At 41.7% G+C, this 20,738-nt stretch overlaps 2 protein-coding genes across 3 annotated transcripts in view; both read right to left on the bottom strand.

The window, feature by feature from the left end:
- Window positions 1–5,113: 5,113 nt before the first annotated feature.
- Window positions 5,114–11,573, bottom strand: tmem81 (transmembrane protein 81). The gene is made up of 2 exons (XM_073030194.1): window positions 11,076–11,573; window positions 5,114–5,462 (listed from the first exon to the last, which is right to left on the bottom strand). The coding sequence occupies exons 1-2, from the start codon at window positions 11,571–11,573 to the stop codon at window positions 5,121–5,123; spliced, it is 840 nt and encodes a 279-aa protein (XP_072886295.1). The 3' UTR covers window positions 5,114–5,120.
- Window positions 11,574–15,366: 3,793 nt separating this feature from the next.
- Window positions 15,367–20,738, bottom strand: part of rbbp5 (retinoblastoma binding protein 5) — a 44,400-nt gene continuing 39,028 nt past the window's right edge. For both annotated transcript variants that reach the window (XM_073030629.1, XM_073030630.1), the window contains exon 15: window positions 15,367–18,226. In XM_073030629.1, coding sequence (XP_072886730.1) covers window positions 18,198–18,226 — 29 coding nt within the window. In that variant the 3' untranslated portion in view covers window positions 15,367–18,197. The remainder of the gene's footprint in view (window positions 18,227–20,738) is intronic.

Genomic DNA, 20,738 nt, shown 5'->3' with positions numbered 1-20,738 from the left:
GAAGGGGGAGGAACACCAGAGGGAGGCAATGGGCAGGCAAGATAAGGTGAGAGAGAGAAACAGAAATGGAGAATGGCGAAGGATGAGGCAGGGGGTACATTTACCAGAAGTTAGAGAAATCGATGTTCATGCCATCAGGTTGGAGGATACCCATACGGAATATAAGGTGTTGCTTCTCCAGCCCGAGTGTGGCCTCTTTGCAGCAGTAGAGGAAGCCATGGACTGACATGTCAGTATGAGAAAGGGAAGTAGGATTGAAATGGGTGGCCACTAGGAGATCTTGCTTTCTCTGCCAGATGGAGTGGGGTGATCAGCAAAGTGATCTCCCAAACTATGGTCTTGTCCCACCGATATACAGGAGGCCACACCAGGAGCACTGGATGGAGCAGATGACCCCAAAAGGCTCGCAGGTGAAGTGTCGCCTCACCTGGAAGGACTATTTGGGGCCCTGAATGGTAGTGAGGGAGGGGCAGGTGTTGATCTTGTTCTGCTTGCAAAGATATGCAAGGAGGGAGATCAGTGGACAAGGGAGTAACATAGGGAGTGATCCCTGCAGAAAGCAGGAGATGGGGAGAAGGGAAAGATGTGCTTGGTGGTGGGAACTCGTTGGAGATGGTGGAAGTGCTGGACATGGAAGCTACTGGGGTGGTATTTGAGGACAAGAGGAACTCTATCCCTGGTGTGGCAGTGGGAGGATAAGGGGAGGGCAGATGTGTGTGAAATAGAAGAGATGCGGGTGAGGGCAGCATTAATGGTGGAGGAAGAGAAGCCCTTTCTTTGAAGAAGGAGGAACCTCAGACATTCTGGAAATCTCATCCTGAGAACATATGCGGTGGACAGGGAGGAACTGAGAGAAGGAGATGGCATTTTTACCAGTGGCAGGGTGGGAAGAGGTATAGTCCAGGTAGTTGGGAGAGTCAGTTTGTAAAAGGTGTCAGGATATAGACAGTCTCCAGAGATGGAAAGAGCAAGATCAAGAAAGGGGAGAGAGGTGTCAGAAATGGACCAAGCACTGTAAGTTTGAGAGGAGAATGGAAGTTGGAGACAAAGTTGATGAAGTCGATGAGCTTCGCATGGGTGCAGGAAGCAGCTCCAATGCAGTCGTTTATGTCACGTAGGAAGAGTTGGGGAGCAATACCAGTGTAGGCCTGGAACATAGACTGTTCCACGTAGCTGACAAAAAGGCTAGCATAGCTGGGACCCATGCAAGTGCCCATAGCTATATGTTTGGTTTGAAGAAATCCAATGGAAAATCTAATAGTTTCACATTTGTTGCTGATTAACACCCTCCAATTCACGCACGGAGGCCTTGGTTTCCACACTCCTTTTGATCATTGAACATGCAATTCGAGATTGAAATTCATTTGTCACATGCACATTGAAACATACAGTTAAGTGTGTCACACACAAAATATTGGAAGTACACAATGGGTCAGGCAGCATCTATGGAAATGAATAGTCAATGTTATGGGCCAAGCCCCTTCATCAGGACTGAGAAAGGAGGAGCAACACGTACAACACACTGGAGGAACTCAGCAGGTCGGACAGCGCCCGTGGAAATGAGCAGTCAACGTTTCCGGCCGAGACCCTTTGTCAGGACTGAAGAGGGAGGGGGCAGGGGCCCTATGAAGAAGGTGGGGGGAGGGTGGGAAGGAGGCTGGTAGGTGCCTGGTGAAAAACCAATCAGAGGAAAGATCAAGGGGCGGGAAAGGGGAAGCAGGGTGCTTTGACCACAGCATCTGCAGTGTACTTTGTGTTTACTGAGAAGGAAGGAAAAAGATGCCAGAGTGTTACATTTCCAAGGTTGCTGGGGGCAGCCCGCGAGTGTCATTGCACATTCCAGCGCTGACTTAGCATGCTCAGGACGCTCGGCAGAGCAACGCAGAATATAACGGCAACAGAACAAGCCCCGTTCCTGCCCCCCACCCATGCACAAACACAATCCTTTAAGCCCAGGACTGGCTCCAGCAAACTCAGCCCTACAATCTTTTTCAAGCTCAAGTTCCGGTTCAATGGTCATTCAACCGATCATATGCATACAGATACATGAAATAGCATTCCTCATTGGGGCCAAGGTGCAAAGCACAGTGCATACACACACGTTACTAAAGTAACATTAACACATGTCCCTGAGTGGCATGGCTTGAAGATTAACGGGGAATGGGATGTTGTCCCGGAGCCATGTTTCAGCGAGAATAAGCACGCAGCAGTTCGTCATCTCGCACAGCTGTGGTTCCTGCACTCTTTTTAACACACTAGGATCCAGATCCCACTATCACTAGTATTCACCCTGACCCTGGTTCCAGCACTCACTGAGGCCCTGGTTCCCATGCTTTCCCTAGTTAGGTTTGCAACACTCTGTTGAAATTCAAAGCCTTGTTTCCTGCACTTGTTTTAAACAAGCTGGCTTCACGGGAATATGTATTATTCTGCTATAAAACACTGGGGATAAAAGTGAATTGAGAGGATGTTGGAGTATTAATGGATAAACATCTAATAGTTTGAAAACCCTGCTTGTCCACTATCATCTGAAGCCTGTCAGATAAAGTTTTGTTGTTTATTGAGTTTACAGAATAAACAGTCCATGTAATTCAATCACCTCAAATCGCCTTAGCCCATCCCACTTCATCTAATCCTCTCAAAATATTTTTCATATCAAATCAGACGTTTGCAAAAACAATCATTTCCAACTAATTCAATCTTCTGCACAACTGGGAATGAGCCCTTAAATATGAACTCACATTTGTGTTCCTCATTTAATGAAGCTGTGCTTTCCATCAGAACAGAGAAACGAGGAGGAGGAGGAGGAGGAGGAGGAGGAGGAGGAGGCAACCTGGCCTGTCGAGCCTGTTCCAACATTCAATAAGATCCCAGCTGATGTGGCCATGGATTCAGCTCCGCCTACCTGTATTTACCCCATATTCCTTATTTCTATCTAAATAACTATGTCTTTCTTCATCTATCTATTAATCTACCTATTTAGAGATACAGCATGGAAGGGGGTGTCCAGAGAGGGCTATCACCTCTGGTGAAGGGGCTTTCCGTGTCCATTCTGGGGCAGCCCACTCACCTTTGGTCTCCACCAGGCACTCAGCTCTCACCAGTGGCTCCAAGTAGCTGTTAGTATGCAACAGTGCCCACCTTCCAGTACACTGCTTCGACAGCCGGGCTAAATCAGGTAAGGAAAGCCAGCACGATATTGAGATCATGCTACCCCAGTGAGATAGGGACCTGCCTATCCTAGCATGCGCAGTCAGCTCCAGCAGGCTGGCCAGCTGAGGTCTATAGTGAGGTCCAACAGCAAGGGAAGCAGCACTGCAACACTCCGCGGAGAGCGAAGGGCAGGACAAGCCACAGAAGACATGGTGGTTATCTACTGCAAACACAGAGGACCCCAGATTGTGACACTCGTCTGTACCCCTGGGCTCGGACTTCTGAGGCTAAGAGAGTGGAACTGCTGCAATGCAATGGCTTTTCCGCTTTAGAAACTCTCCCACAGAGAGCTCCTGTCACCATCGGACATGATGGACACACCGGCTGTATGGCAAAAAAAGCACAACAGCGTCTCTTCCACTTCAGGCCCCCCAACTCCTCAAACCTTCTACAGGGGCACCATTGAGAGCATTCTGACTGGTTATCTAACCGACTAGTACAGGAACTGCACCAACCTTGATTGCTGGGCACTGCAGAGAGTGGTACGGACAGCCCAGCACATCTGGGATGTGAATTTCCCTCTATCGAGGACATTCACAGCAGCAGGTGCAGAAAGAAGGCCTGAAGATCATCGGGGACACCAGTCACCCCGACCATAAACTGCTTCCGACTGGCAAAAGGTACCACAGCATTAAAGCCAGGACCAACAGGCTACGAGACAGCTTCTGCTTCTTTCTACAAGCCATTAGCCTTTTAAAATCACATGTCTGTACATTGCAACAGAGTCATTATGCAAAGATTTTTACTTCCTCACATTGTGGGATGGATGTGAGATTTAAATTAATTCTAACTTCTTGATGGACAACCATCTCTGTGCAACAGACTGACCCAGCCCAATGAGCCACAATGCCCAGCGACCCACCTATTTAACCCTAGCCTAATCACAGGAATGTTTACAATGACCAATTAACCTACTAACGGATCCATCTTCGGACTGTGGGAGGAAACTGGAGCACCCGGAGGAAACCCATTAGCTTCACAGAGAGGACATACAAACTCCTTCCTGATGGCGCTGGAACTGCACTCCAAACTCCTGAATGCCCCAAGATTTAATCGCGTTGCGCTAATCTCTACACTATGCCATTTAATATACTTAATAAGGTAGCCTCTACTGCTTCTCTAGCAGAGAATTTCAGATTTGCTACTCTGGGAAAAGCAGTTTCTCTTCATCACCATTGTAAACCTGTACCCCAAATCTTGAGGCTGTCCCCCAGTTCTAGTCTCAACTACCAGTAGAAACAACTTTCCTGTCTCTGTCTTATCTATCCCTTTCATAATTTAATGTGTGTTAATAAGATCCCCTCTCATTCTTCAGGATTCCAATGAGTATAGTCCCAGGTGACTCAAACTCTCCTCATAGTCAACCTCCTCATCTCCACAATCAGACTGGTGAACCTCCTCTGCACCACCTACTAATCCAGTTTATCCATTCCTCAGGTAAGGAGACCAAATCTGCACACAGTATTCCCGGTGCAGCCTCACCAATACACAGTAGTGTTGCAGCATAACCTCCCTGCTCTTAAATTCAATCCCCTCAATGAAGGCCAACGATCCATACGCTTTCACGAAAACCTGATATACCTGCACACCAACACTTCACGATTCATGCACAAGCAATCCCAAATCCCTCTCCACAGCAACATGCTGCAATCTTTCACCAACTACATAAATATCTGATCTCCTATTTTCCTTCCCAAGTCGATGACCTCATATTTACAAACGTTGCACTCCATTTGGTTATTATTCAATTATGGATTTACTGAAAAAATAAAGCTCAGAGTTGTATATAGTGACACGATATACTTCAATAAGAATTTTACTTTGAACTTTAGTGCACTCCTCACCAATCAGTACTCCAATGCTGCAAAGCTTTCTACATCAAAATCAATAAAATATATATATTTATTTCATTTCTTTTTTGACATGCATAAAAGTAAGATTACAAAAACTATTCCCAACAGACCCCCTATTGCCACACCAGTGACAGTTACTCGAAGAACCATGTTGGCACTTTTAAAGAGATCCTTCACATTGTCCCAGAAGGACCTTTCCTGCTTCTCCTTCACTGGATTCCCCTCCAGGGTCTGTAATTCATTCTGCTGCTCAGGTGACAGAACTTCGAGATAATTCAGTTGCACCAAGTCCGGAGGGATAACTCGGACTGCAATAAGCACTCGTTTTACAACTTGCATTGTTTTGTTGTTCTGCACTTGGCACATGTACGTCCCAGCATTCTTCTCCTTGATGTCCTTGGGGGGAGAGAAAGAGAATGAGCAGTCTTGTGGTTAATTTTAGTCATAACTGAAGATATAATTTCAGAGACAGCATAAGTACACTTAATGTGCAGCATCTATGAAATAAGGAAAGAAAAATCACAGAGGATGACAATTTTGTACTAAACAGATACACAAATGAAGACCTAGTTAAAGGGTGAAGAATTTATACCTTGGGCTCTGAAATCTGATGTCCTCTGCACATTCTCAAATGTGATGGTTGTTAACAGAAACAGTACATTTCATGCTACATACAAACAAACAACCAATGTTCAAAAGAAGACAAGTGACACAAATACAAAACTAAATGAATAAATAGACAGAAGACAGAGAGACAGATAGACCGATAGACAGATGGCTCCTCCATTGATATCGTTAAGAGCACCAAATTTCTTGGTGTTCACCTGGCGGAGAATCTCACCTGGTCCCTCAACACCAGCTCCATAGCAAAGAAAACACAGCAGCATCTCTACTTTCTGCAAAGGCTGAGAAAAGTTCATCTCCCACCCCTCATCCTCACCACATTCTACAGAGGATGTATCGAGACCATCCTGAGCAGCTGCATCACTGTCTGGTTTGGGAATTGCACTGTCTCGGATCACAAGACCCTGCAACGGATAGTGAGGTCAGCTGAGAAGATCATCGGGGTCTCTCTTCCCGCTATTACAGACATTTACACCACACGTTGCACCCGCAAAGCTAACAGCATTGTGAAGGACCCCACGCACCCCTCATATGAACTCTTCTCCCTCCTACAATCTGGCAAAAGGCACCAAAGCATTCAGGTTCTCACGACCAGACTGTGCAACAGTTTCTTCCCCCAAGCCATCAGACTCCTCAATACCCAGAGTCTAGACTGACACCTACATCATTTATTTTATTGTAATTTGTCCTCTACTGTACCTGTTGTCTTGTATATTAAATATTGTACTGCCCTGCACTGTTCTGTGCACTTTATGTAGTCCTGTGCAGGTCTGTAGTCTAGTGCAGTTTTTATGTTGTTTTATGCAGTCTAGTGTAGCCTTGTGCTGTCTCACATAGTCTAGTGTAGTTTTGTGTTGTTTCATGTAGCAACAGAGTACTGGAGGAACATTGTCTTATTTTTACTGTGTACTGTACCAGCAGTCTATGGTCAAAATGACAATAAACTTGACTTGACTTGAGATAGGTAAATCAATCGATCCAACAGTGATACCAATAACATGAGTCCTTGAAAGTGATTGTGGAATCAGTTCAGTGTTGTGGTGAGTGAAGTTATCCACTCTGGTTCAAGAGGTTGATGGTTGAAGGGAAATAACTGTACCTGAACCTGGTGGTGAGGGGCCAAAGAACAGTCATTATCCTTCAACATCAAGATCCTGAACCAGTGTGGTTCTGTCAGAAGGTTTTATTCAGATTGGCCAGTTAGGAGGGCAGGCTTCCCATGGCTAGGATGACAAGTGTCAGTGAATACTGTAACTGTGGCAGATAAATAAACTTGAATCTTAGCTTTGAAGGTCAGGAACATGTGTGCAAAGGATGCTCAAAGCTGTTCCAAGCTCTAGATCAATGTGGCACAGGAGTTCTCGGATAATGGTCTATAGGAAATGCCTCACACTTAGAGCCTTCAGCACTTAACAATCTCGGGGGTGGGGGGAAACAATGTAGAATAGCAGAGAACATCATAAGGATTCAGGTGCAGGGGTAAAGGGAAAATTGTTTTATTCTTTTTAAATGTCCAGCACCTACAGTATTTTGCTTTCAGTCAACTTTAATCCAAGTTTTAATATACTGTATGATGAATGAAGCCCACGGCTGTGGACAGGCCATTATGCACCGGATAAGGTGCAAATTAGTTTGGGGTGATTAGAATACAAGGAGATCATAAACCATCTATTAACTTTTGTCCTCACTAATCATTAATAATCAAAGTTATGACATCACGGAACAAACAAGAACAGTTAGAGAAACCATAGTGATAGAATGTTCCGACATCACCAACTCCACTTGCATTTATGATATCTGGGCTGGAAATGGGAACGCTGCAATCTCGCTGAACTTCAGGCGCAGTTATTAGGAGCGACTGTGAGCATGATCAAATTTAAGTTATAACTACACTCCTTATAAATCCACAACCTATCAATTCTCTTTTAAGCCCTCATGTTCTTGATATTTATTGCTTATGTCATTTATTATTATTTTTTCTTTTCTTTCTGTATTTGCACATTTTGTTGTCTTTTACACATTGGTTGTTCGTCTCCATCATATGCAGCTTTTCATTGATTCTATTTACTGTGAATACCCACAAGAAAGTGAACCTTAGGTTAGTATATGGCACATATATAGTATATACTTTGATAATAACTTTACTTTGAACTTTGAGGTCGGAGTAATTTCAAATACATTGGATGATATCCTCCACTATAATTTTATTTCATTACTTTAGCTCTTGTAGTTCAGGTGAGTCAGTTCCAAGTAAAATAAAATGCTCATTACGTGTCGTCATTGTGAACTCATTATAAATGAGCCAGCCACCATTTGTCAGAAATGTTTATCATGCTGTGCAGAGGACAGTTGCAGAGTTACTGGATTGTAAGAGGTAAAAGTCTGTTCCAGAATGAAAAATAACTGCAATCTCTCTAAATAGAACGCCTTGCCAATTGAAACAAACATTTTGCACCAGTACTTTTTGAATAGCTGAAACTATGACGGATTTCATCAAAAAGCTTTTGAGCTGAAAATTCCACTCTAGCTTCGATATTAAAAGCAACAACATTATAATTAGGAAGGGTGGGATGGAGATGCATCTCTACCAAAGGAGGTACAAGGTGCTCCTTCCCTCCGCAAGCCTGCTGGTCACTGTTGGGCAGAGTGTAGCACCTGCTTAGCACCCCACCGCCCCTATCAGGGTCACATGAAGCCATGGGAGCAGGTGGTGGATGGTCATATGAGCAGCTGGTGCGTATCACAAGTCTTGGTTGTGTGACCACTGATGCCAGGGAGAAAATCTCTGAGCAATATTTATAATGGCTGGTCACCCATCTTGTAAAGACACTGACCAGAAGGCGGCAATGGCAAACCACTCCGGAAGAGAAATTTGCCAAGAACAATCATGGTCATGGGTGGGGAGGAGAGTGAGGGTGGCATTTTGGGGTGGGATAGGGGGTAGGTCTTCCCCACGAGCAACAATGGCTCTTTTCAGATTAAGGGCAGATGGAAGACCATGACCACCCACATTGTAAAACACGGCACACATTGACATAAAGTCCATAAAAATGTTCATAAGCCCATTGCTTTTGTGTAACTTTTATCCATGTGATCACCAGTCTAGGAAACATTAACATTCACAATAAATATTAATGCTACTGTTGAAAAGAACTGACAGATCCGACCTATACTTATAGTAGAGAAAGACCAGAAGGATAGGGTTAATTAAATATTTCCAGAAAAAAAACTACAATCAACCTCCAGAAGGAATATGTCTGGGCTTGGGTCTCTTCTGTTTGCAGTTTATTTCAATGACTTGAGGACTAAAAATAGTTTACTCAAGTATACAAGCCACAATATAAATATTTGGGAAAGTAAACTGCTAGGCTGCAGATGGACATGGGCCAGTCTGGTGATCCAGCAAGAAGCTGACAGATGGAGGATAATCTGACACAGTGCAATACAGCTTTGGTAGGAAGAATATTAAAGCAGAATTTATTCAAAGAATTTGGATTTAGCGGTCTTGTATACAAGACAGAAAGAATGAATTAATTAATGAAAGTGAATGACGAGCAACAATTTATGCAAATTGCTTGATAGTTTTACTACAAAGGATACACTATTAGGGTAAGTCTAGCTGCAATTATACATAGTTCTAGTCAGGCTACATCAGGATTACAGTGCAGAGTAGTGGTCTCAGTAATGAAGGAACTATACATTTTCCTTGGAGGATAGTGCAACAAAGATTTACAAGGGGAGAATTGAGCATAATGGTCTTTTATTCTCTGGAGTTTAAAAGAATATGAGAAACAGATTGCAATTCTTATGGGGCTTTTCATGGTAGTCACTGAATGGCTGTCCTTTGTTGTTTGAGTTCTGGTTCTGAGGGCGGACCCAGCCAATATTGGAAGTAATTAAATGTTCCAGGCAAGGTCAAGTCTTTATTCAGTTTTAAGATTTGGCTGAAAACTCAATCAGTTCTCCACAGTGTCCATACAAATCCGACGTGAATGGCTGAAACTTGTACAATGCAGGTGATAGAACTGTTTGCGTGAATAGCTGCGATCCATCCACAACTGTGGCACAAAATTAATAAAAGCACACTTAAATTGCTCATTGAAAAGACTGAAGGCATTTTATAAAAGAGTTTGAAACGATAATTGGATTTAGATGAATAGGGAGAGAAGATTTATTTCCTCAGATGAGTGCCATCACACGTACAACCCTCACCACCATCAAAGACATCTTCAAGAGACTGTCACTCAATATCACTAAGTACCCTCACCAACCAGGACATGCCCTCTTCTTGTGACTACATTTGGGAGGAGGTAGACCCACACTCAGTGACACAGAAACAGCTTTTGCCCCTCCACTATTTGATTTCTGAATGGTGCTAAACTGTTGTTAGTTCTTAATTTTTGCTTTTTTTATCATTTGTAGTAATTTTATGTATCTACATTGTACCACTGATCAAAACTACAAATTTCATACCATAAGTCAGTGATATTAAATCTGATTCTGAACATAATTTGGGGCTAAATCAGGTTTGCTCCGCAGCCTTATAATGGCTTTAATTCAGCTTTTATATTTTAAAGTTTAAAACAAAGTGAAATAATATCTCATTAAATGTTACAAAACAACTTAAGTTGTTAAGTATAATAGTATTTTCCTCATATCCAGTTCAAGCACCCTCCAAGTATATTATCTGACCAGCAGGGAATCAGAGAGGTGAATGGCCCATCTAATGATCCTAAGGTTACGGGGAGAAGGCAGGGGAATGGGGTTGAGAGGGATAATAAATGAGCCATGATGGAATAGTGGAGAAGACTCAATGGGCCAAATGGCCTGATTCTGCTCCTATATCTTATAGTCTTATGTAATGCTGAGAACCACAAGGGACATGGACCCACCAGTAGGCAAACGTCTGGAATGCAGTGAGCTGTCAGTAGCACGTCACAGACTTTAAGACAAGTACAGAACCTACCGGAGAGGGCATGAATGAACGTTGCCAGTTCGTTTTCAAACTACTGGCCAAAGCAAACAATTTGGCATCTTTTTATTAAAGCAGGCCATTTGGGAATGAAATCAGGAAGCACTTCTCTGTAATGGGTACTGGAAAACTGGAACACTTTGTCAAAAGGACATAGAAGCTCAATTTAAAAACTTAAGTTTGTGATTTTTGTCAGGGACATGCATCAAGAAACATGGTGGGGTGAACTGACAAAGGTGAGGAGGCAGAATGGCTAAGTCCAGCTTCAGTCTTCCTCAGTAGCTGTCAAGTGCTTCGCCAGGGAGTAGTATTAATGATGTAACAATAATCAAAGGGAAGGCAAATCAGAGTTGCAAACTGATCTTTTTGGATTCCTGTTTCAATATTTAGCTGCCCCATTTAAATTTATCAACTGGCTTTGTAAATATCATATTAAGGCAAATTAATACCTTGATATTAATCATCCATGGTACTGTTAAATTTCTTGATGGGTAGAGTCTGAATAGAGCTTTATCTGTGGTCACAATTCCTTTGGAAATCTTCCAGACAAAGACAAAGTCAGATGATCCTAATGTTTCAATCGTCTCATCCAAGCAGCTGATGTTTAAGGGGGCACCCACTGTGGTTGTCTTGGAGATCAGACCGCAGTCCTGGCTGATCAAGCATATGGCATTTTTCAAGACACAGTTATTTGTAGTCCCAGTTTGGTTGACTCGACAGTAATACTCAGACCTCCACCCCAGCCCGCAGGTTTTGCTGCAAGGGTTTGCGCTTACCAGCAATAGCCCTGTAATGGTGACATTCTCCAACCCTGGGGGCAGGGTATTCATGTCCCTTTGGCTGTTGGCCAGAAGACTAAGAGAAGGAGAAAAGATGAGGAAAAAGGCGAGGGCAGCATGAGGGTGTGGCATTTCTATAGTAGGGCAAGGGGAAGGAAATAGAGGTGGGGGAGGGGGTTTCAGTGCTGCAGATTACCCAATTTTAATGTCTTTATTACATCAACCACCAGCACAATGGAACAATTTTGGGCTGAGGTTACACAATGGCAATGTTGATAAGGTTTCAGATGCACAATGCCCTAGAATTTGATGTCAAAGTAACCTGGAAGCTAATGCTGCTTACTATAATGTTCAAGTGGCATATTTGCTTCAGAAAAGGGGGTGAATATCCAAATGTTGGTGTCTTAAGTGCACTATTCAAACCTCAATTGGGAAAATGGAATCTTACAGTCTGACTCACTACTTAAGTACATTGGAGAAATGAAGAGGTGAACCCATTCTGTTGTGCTAATGAATTAATTCCAGTTTGAGATAACACACTAAACTCAGTATACCAAGTTACCTTTTTAACAAGTGACAGTTAAGCCTCTGCTATTGGAAGTTATTAATACCAAGGTTAAGACGTTCTCTTCTGGGTTTTAATTATTAATATTAAATTGTATTTACATTACCTTTCTCTTGGTCTTATGTATTTACTTCCCATTATGCCACTGGCATTTAGGGCAGCAATGAAGATTCTCCATCTCTGGTGGTGTTCAGGGTTTTCTTCATCATGTCAGTAGCTTCCTCTCAATTTTCACTACTGTTGATTATGCAAGTCACTCAGGAATACTGCCACACTCGGACGTAGAACAATTTTTCATTGCTGTTTCATAATTTTGTTCTACCCGTCAAGGTAGTTAGCCCTGAGCCGTACTCCCAAACCTGAGTGGACCACCAGGCTGATCTCTACCCCTTGACCTGCTTGGCATGAATGCCCCTTCCAAGAGTTAAAAGCATAAAGCCCTGACTCCAGCCTACGTAGATCTCCAGGTCACTGAGGCACCAAAGCCTCCAAACCACGACAAAGCCTGGAGGTTTCTCCTGGTCTATCTCATCTGAATTCACCTACCCCGAGCATATTTTAGTCCATATGCTAGTAATTACACTATCCTGCAGTCTAGTTAAGGTTTACTGTTACTTATCCTTTCAATCAAGTTCCAAGTGATTAAAAACCCATGCTGTGGTAGTTACCAGCCACACACCAAAAGTGAAAACCTTTTAGCTGTATTCACCCTCCTTGAAATCACATCCCAGCAGAACAATGTCAGCGTTTCATTGTGATAACACAATGACCTGCCTGATGAAAAATCATTTTAAATTGATGTGATAACTTGTCTAGGGAAAGATGGCATACATAAAGCATAAAATATCCTTAATACCATTGTATTTCACACTAAAACTGGTCTTTACAATCAACCAACACAGTAGACCTAGTTGACCTACACTTGTGCTAGTCTGGCAATCCCTAGCTTCTAAATTTCTCAACCATATTTTCAAATCTCTATTTAGCTTTTCATTTCCTCATTGCTTTAAACTCTGCCATTTTATAACCATGAAATATAATCCTAACTTGGATACTTTGAAACTCTAGACATCTGTCTACTCCATGAAGATATTTGCCTATTACGTTAATTAAAAAGCAGTTATATTTTTCTCCCCAGAGTTAGGAAGAGAGGGAGACCACAAGACCCATGAAACACATAGGAGCAGAATTAGGTTATTTGGCCCATTGAATCTGTTCTGTCATTCAATTACAGCTGATTTATTTTCCTTCTCGACACCATTGTCCTGCCATTTCCTCGTAACCTTTGACGCCCTTATGAACCAATAACCTTTCAACCTATGCTTTAAGTATTGGCCTCCCCAGACAATGAATTTCCACAGATTCACCATCATCTGTCTTAAGAAATTCCTCTTCATGTCTGTCTGAAAGAGACATTGTTCTATTCTGCGGCTGTGCCCTCTGGTCTTAGCCTCTCCCACCAGTTGAAACGTTCTCTCCACATACACTCTAGATAGCCCTTTCAATATTTGGTAGGTTTTAATGAGATCAACCACTCCCAGCTCTCTCCCCCCATTCTTCTTAACTCCAGTGAGTACACAGAGAGATAGAGATAGAGGGATGGAAAGCAGGCCAGTGGCTAGAAAGAAATAGGGGATAGTTGAAATTACTGGGAGTTGCACTGAGTTACAAAAATTATGAGAAAACAATTTGAATATCACATTATGCAAGCCAGTAAGGACACCCAATCACAACCGATTTTAGCCAATGTTTTGGAATTATTTTACATCCAAGTTTGCTGATGATACAAAGCTAAGCAGCAGTGTGGCTTTTGAGGATTCTGAAGGGCTTAGAGGGAACATGGACCGACTAAGTGAATGGACAAAGAATTAGCAGATGTACTGTGAAAAATTGACCACTTTCAAAGGGAAAATATACACTCATTGGCTATTGTATTAGGTACACCTGCTTGCTACTACAAATATCTAACCAGCCAACCTAATACATAAAAGCATGCAGACATGATCAAAGGGTTCAGTTCTTGTTCAGAGAAAACATCAGAATGGGGAAGAAATGTAATCTGAGTGACTTTGATTATTGAATAGTTTTTGTTGACAGATGGGATGGTTTAAGCATCTCAAAAACAGTTCACCTCCTGGGATTTTCATGCACAACAGTCTCAGACTAGAGTTTACAGAGAATGGGGCAAAAAACAAAAAAAAATTCAGTGAGCAACACACACAAAATGCTGGAGGAACTCAGAAGGCCAGGCAGCAACTATGGAAAAAAAGTACAGCTGATGTCTGAAGCTAGTGTACTTTTTTCTATAGATGCTGCCTGGCCTGCTGAGTTCCTCCAGAATTTTTGTGTGTGCGGCTCGGATTTCCAGCATCTGCAGATCTTCTCGTCTGTGAACGTACATTGAGCTGTGGTTCTGTGGGTGAAAACGTCTGGTTAATGAGTGAGGTCAGAGAAAAATGGCCAGACTGATTCAAGCTGAAATGAAGGAGACAGTAGCTCAAAGAACCTTCTGTTACAACAGTGGTGTGCAGAAAAGCATCTCTAAATGCACAACGCATCAAATCTTTAAACAGATGGGCTACAGCAGCAGATGACCATGAATATACACTCAGTGGCCACTTAATTAGGTACAAGGCATACTGAGTACATCCACTTGATGAAAGTTACAGTAACATGAAGCACAGCAAGCATTTGGTGGGAGTGGAAGCAAATAATACATTTGTTTTTATTGCAAGATGATTGAATACAGGAGTAGTCCCTACACTAATTATATAGGACCCTGGTGAGATCACATATGGAATACTACAAGAGAGACAGAGATTCAGCAGGCTGATTCCTGGGATGAGAGGACTCTAATACGACAAGAGAAAGCAGACCAGATCCATACTCCCCTTAGACTGAAGAAGGAGAGGTCAGAATCAAACAGAGAAAACCCTCCAGCCCACTGAGTCTGCATTGACTATCAGGCACAATGGTGTTTTGCAGGAATCCAGTTCCAGTGAACTCTATTCTCCTCACATCACCACCAACTTCCTTCAGATTCTACCACTCACCTGTAAAATACTACACAATTTACAGCCATTCATTTATCTAATGACCCTGTACATCTTTGGGATGTGGAAGGAAACAAGGAACAGAGGGAACCCACTTAACCACAGGTACATGGCAGAAACTCTATACAGACAGCACCAGAGATCAGAGTCAAACCCCCTTTTCATTTGACAGTGGATGTGGAGTTTAATGATAGATACAGAGGTAAAGATTAGCCAGGATTTTAAGGAATGCAGGGAACTTTTTTATGTCATCGCAATTTCCTGCCAATACATTTTTTACAAATGGGTTTAAAACAGACCCAACACATTTTAAATCAGATTACTGTTTATTATTTACAGGAATAAAAAAAAGTATGCACATTTGCTGAAACTATTCTTCTACATGTTCTGTACAGTGGTATTGGTTACCAAAATATCACATTGCCCGAAGTCACTCAATTCCTCCATGCAAAAATTGTTATCAGCCTGTTCAATTTGAATGCAGCAGAGGTCTGAGCAGGCATTATTCTATCAACACTAAAAAGGATAATTATAAAATAATCCGACACAAATGGAAGAGGTGGTACAACAACAACTGCTTTGAATAAAACCCGTGACTACAAGGTTTAAATGAAGAAGCCATTTCTAACTAGTGCAGAGAGAGCTCACTGCAGCATAGGGATACGGCACATAGAAGTGAAGCAGTCCAGCTATGAACTGATGGTGTCAGTGGACAGATTTAGAACTGCTGCTCGTTCTCTGAAGAACTAATCAAAAAGATCACAACAGAACAGAGCTTACACCTAAGACACCCACTATTCCAGATTTTGGTCCAAATAAGAGTGTACAGATTTATTCTTTTCCTACACCACCACCTAACTGATTAACAAAAATCCCTAATCTTTTAGGTCAATTCAGTAGGAGTGTTCAAGTTCATCTTTGTTTTGCAAAAGAAGTAAAAGTTACAAAGCATATAACTGGACTGCAGTATTGAAATAACATGCAAACTGCCATGTGGGAGGAAAACTAAATAGTCTCAATCCAAGACTATTCTTCTGGCCAAACCTTCAGCTATCATTAAAGTGAAGATAAACATGCTTGCAAAGGTAAGGATTGTGATAAATTAAGACAGGATATGGAGAAACAGACTGGTGTGAATGTAACATTGAATGGAGACTTGTTTTGAGCATAAACACCAGCATGTGTTCAGAAAGGATGTGCATTTAAATTCAATTTTTTTATTTGTTAAATTTTATTTCTTTTCTCTCTCTGGTCCACAGTATTCATGACAGATAAGGGCACCAGAAATGGAACACCTTTTACCACAAGCGATCACTCAGAGGAGTGGAAGATGGAAATTATTGAAATGGCATCATAAGAGTTAAGCTATTAAAGAGAGGGAATCAGAGTCACAGTTCAATTCTTGGCTGCAGTGTTGTGGACAACTGGAGAATGCAGATACTGAAAACCTGGGGGGGAAAAAATCATACTTTCACGCAGGTTTTTATACCAAGGGATTCCAAGGATGCAATCTGGGGCACACTGTATTTGGCACCGTCATCTGCGCACATGATTTATAATGAACAGATAAGATCAGGCTCAGACTCAAAAATAAACAATTTTTAAATAACATACTAGTGTGGCCAAAAGCAGGCAACGTGAGCGGGGTAAAGGGGAATTATTTAGGGATGTTGCATGCACAGGATCTATACATTTTTTGTGAATGGAGTGGGGCAAAAGAGGAATATTACACATGTAAACACTTGCAGGCTATTCATTTGCTGTGACACGTGACTCTGAGAAGTTGGCCCAATTTTTAATTTTAGATATATATGTGTCATAGGATTGTTCAACCATAAGCAACAATCATCAGTTAACCATTCCTGCATTTGCAAGGCTGAACAACTGATAAAGTGTAGGGTCTAATCCAGAAGAATGAATTTGAAAAATCAACCTTTTCTTCTTGGACATGAATTTAAAACTAAATCACAGCTTTAACAGGCTAGCCTATTTTATTCAGATTATTTGTATCTGTTTCTGTTGAGCTTTCACTGTTCACTACACCATGTTGAAAAATAGTACACATTGTGAGAGGTTAAGGCCTCTTCTCCCTCCCGAGGTGAGGGTATCAACTTTCAATTTTCTGGGATCCCAATGGCGAGAGAAACACATGCATTCTGGGAGGCTGGAGTATCTCACTACCTTGCGTCTACTGGACAATTACTCTTACATATATTAGAAGTAGAAGAACAAGTTTAATCTTCACTACTTGTAAATCAGCCAGTCTCCTGCCAGAGTTACGCAGAAAATTTTTTAAAAACAGGTTCCAGAGATCCCCAGTGAGGAATGGGTGGCATTTTGAAAGTGTCTGGTTAGATACAGTCTGCCTGTGTTTTGGGTAGGACCAAACCTGGTGCAAGCGGCAGACACACCACACGCCTGCTACGTGGATGATTTAGCCTTCCAAAGAACATGGAGGCATCATGAACTCTGAAATGACAATATTCACCTCCACTCCAGTTCAATGAGGTGTCAGTCAGCAGTCTGAAACAGTATTGTCAACCCAGCCAGAGGACAAAGAACACAATTTATCACATTTAGCCTTTCATCACCAGCTGGTCAACAGAACAAAAGATTAGAAATATAAACAGCAAGGCATCCAGAAGTTACTACAGATTTTTTTTTAAAAGAAAAAAATATTCATCAGACTGTATAGGTCTAAACCGTGCACCAGATTGGTCAGTGTTCAAGCAAATAATCTTCTAGAATCTAAAAGAATTACTCATAGAAAACTCTTCAAATGCACAAGGGTAAAGAAACTTCCCCCCCACCCCAAAAAATGATGCACTTGCTGAACCTTGTACACATCTCTGATGTAAGTGCCTTCTGTTACGGTAGAATGTGAAATGCAACACTATTCGATGACGTTTGAAGACAGAAGCTTGGCATTCCCAGTGAACTGCTCAAGATGTCCAGTTGATCGACTTTCCAAGGCCCACGGTTCTTCAGGAGGATGGAAGGGAAATCCTCTCCTGATCTGTGAAGGTCACTTTGGGCTTTGGTGTGCACACTGACCAATAGTCACCCTCTTTCTGGATACTGCATCACACCTACTAAAGTACGAAGGCAGCAGGGATGAAGAAGCATCTTTTCCTAGCTTCACAGCAGGTCGGAAATGACGGCTCCTCCTGAAAACCCAAAAAACACAAATGAAAAGCCCTAAAGACCATAACACTGCTCATGTGCCATCTGATTCTGTATTACTCAACAAGGAATGGGTCTAAAACTGGGAGAAATGCAAATGGAATGGATACTGATACAAAACAGCGCTTGAAGTATTCTCAATAACTTGCGTACTTCATCAAATTTAACCTCGCACTTCAATGACTCTTCAGTTAATCGAAAATCTCTGGCAAATATAATCCAGCTCTTTGATATTCTGAAGGCATATTCCAATAACAGATTTGAAACAGATAAGGAATTGCCATCAGAGATTCCAAATCAACTTTCATTGACATGAAGAGTGAACTTACATTTAGGTTGCAAAAATACAAGACTTTGATCTCAGGATGATAATCCATAACATTGAAAACTTTGTGCCTAAACAAACAAGTAGTGGTTTTTTCAAGAAATGGAAATCAAAAACAAAACATTATAATGGAGTCCCTGTCAAAAGATTTACATTTTTTAATCATAAACTCGCCGCTTATGTCCAAAACTGCACACTGCTTGCACCATCTGTTTTCTAAGAGACCACAACATTGTTACAGAAGATCCTTTAACTGGAAAATACATTATTTTAACATTCTTGTACAGTCATTGGGGGGCATCAGACTGCAAAACTAACTTCATTATAAAATAATTACAGTCAAGCAAGCTTTTAATTTTCACTTCTTTAATTATCCATCTGATCAAAACAAAATCATAGTCCTTCCGTTGGGAAACATATTCCGTGGTCTTCATTGTTCTGAGAGGAAGCCTATACAATATGGTGATTACACAGGCTGCAGTTTAACATTAGTTAAAAGATCATTAGGCCATTCAGACCATATTGCCTGCAGCTCAGAAGGATGAGAAGTGAACTCATTGAAACATATAATGTCTCTTAAGAGACACGACAGGGTAAACACTGAAGCAATGCTTTCCCTGGCTGGAGCCTCTAGTACCTGGGCTCATGAGCTCAAAACAAGAAGGCAGACATTCAGAACTGAGAGGGGCAGAAATTCTTTCTCCCAGGAACTAGAAGACTTTTGTAATCCTTTATCCAGGAGGATTGTGGAATCTCATCCTGAATATATGTACAATCGATTCATCTACAATATTTTAGAAATTGCAGGTTTAAAGCAAAGTTGTACAGAGATTTATAAAAATAGCTATGATGGGGGGGGGCTGGGTCAAGTGGTCTACTCCAGCTTCTATTTATTGCGCTCTTATTTATTTATTCATTATTTACTTTGTTAAACTTGTATCCATTTTATTCATGCACTTAGAATATCACAGCAGAGGAAAAGACTCTACAGCTCATCTAGTTTCTGGCAAATAATTGTTCTGCCTAGTCCCATTGGCCTGCACTTGGACCGTAGCCCTTCTTACCCCTTTCCATTACCCAAATTTCTCATAAATGTTAAAATTGAATGCACATTTACTGCTTCTGTTGGCAGCTCATTCCACACTCTCACCACCCTCTGAGTGAAGAAGTTCCTCTTCATGTTTCCCTTAAACATTTCACCTTTCACCCTTAACCCATGACCTCTAGTCCTAGTCTCAGTCAATCTCAGAGGAAAAAGCCTGCTTGCATTTACCCTATCTATATCCCTTATAATTTTGTATACCTCTATCAAATCTTCTCTCATTCTCCCACACTCCATGAAATAAGGTCCTAACTTATTTAACCATTCCTTGTAACTCAGGTCCTCCAGTACCAGTAAAATCCTCACAAATTTTCTTTGCACTCTTTCAATCTTTTGATATCATTCCAGTCGGTAGGTCACCAGAATCAAAAAAACAGTAACTGGCATTTTCATGCAATTTGCCTCTCAGATGCCTCTATTCTATGGAAACATTCACACAAATGACCCCTACAGATCAGACAAGTGGTCCTTGCATTGTGTCCAACACAACATCTTTGCCCATCGCATGCAGGAAACGGCATTTTAAGTATTGTCAGTGTCTCCACTGCCTTGTATTCTATTATTTAGGTTAAGTGATTCAGCAATCTGTATGCTTTATTGATTTAAATTCTTCCGAGTTTAAAATGTCCCACACTGCTATGATTCACATTAACATTTTAGACCACGGTTCATCAGTATTGAGTGGAAATACCCCACAAATGTTAGAAAGAGTTTTCTTTATGCAAAGAGGAAAAATGAGTTAATGATAGGCAAGCCAATCCATTATACTACAGAAGTATAGAGTAGCACAGGAAGGAACCTTTCTGCCGTACATTCTGCATAGGCTCTTTGGAACAGCCAGTCATGTAACACTGTATTTGTTTTTCCAGGTTTCCCTTGATGACTATATCCTACATCTCTGCTAGAAATGTATCCCAAACCCTAACCAAATTAAGCAAGCTTTCTTTCACGTCACCTGTTTCCAAATATCTTAAATCTGTGCCTTCTGATTAGTTTCCAATGGATTGAACAGTATTGAATGTTGAGTTGAACGGGGGTGCAGTGGATATTAATGTTTTTTTCTTTCCTG

Source organism: Hemitrygon akajei, chromosome 27 (genome assembly GCF_048418815.1).
Source record: "Hemitrygon akajei chromosome 27, sHemAka1.3, whole genome shotgun sequence".
Lineage (NCBI taxonomy): Eukaryota > Metazoa > Chordata > Chondrichthyes > Myliobatiformes > Dasyatidae > Hemitrygon > Hemitrygon akajei.
This window is presented reverse-complemented; position numbering and strand designations above follow the sequence as displayed.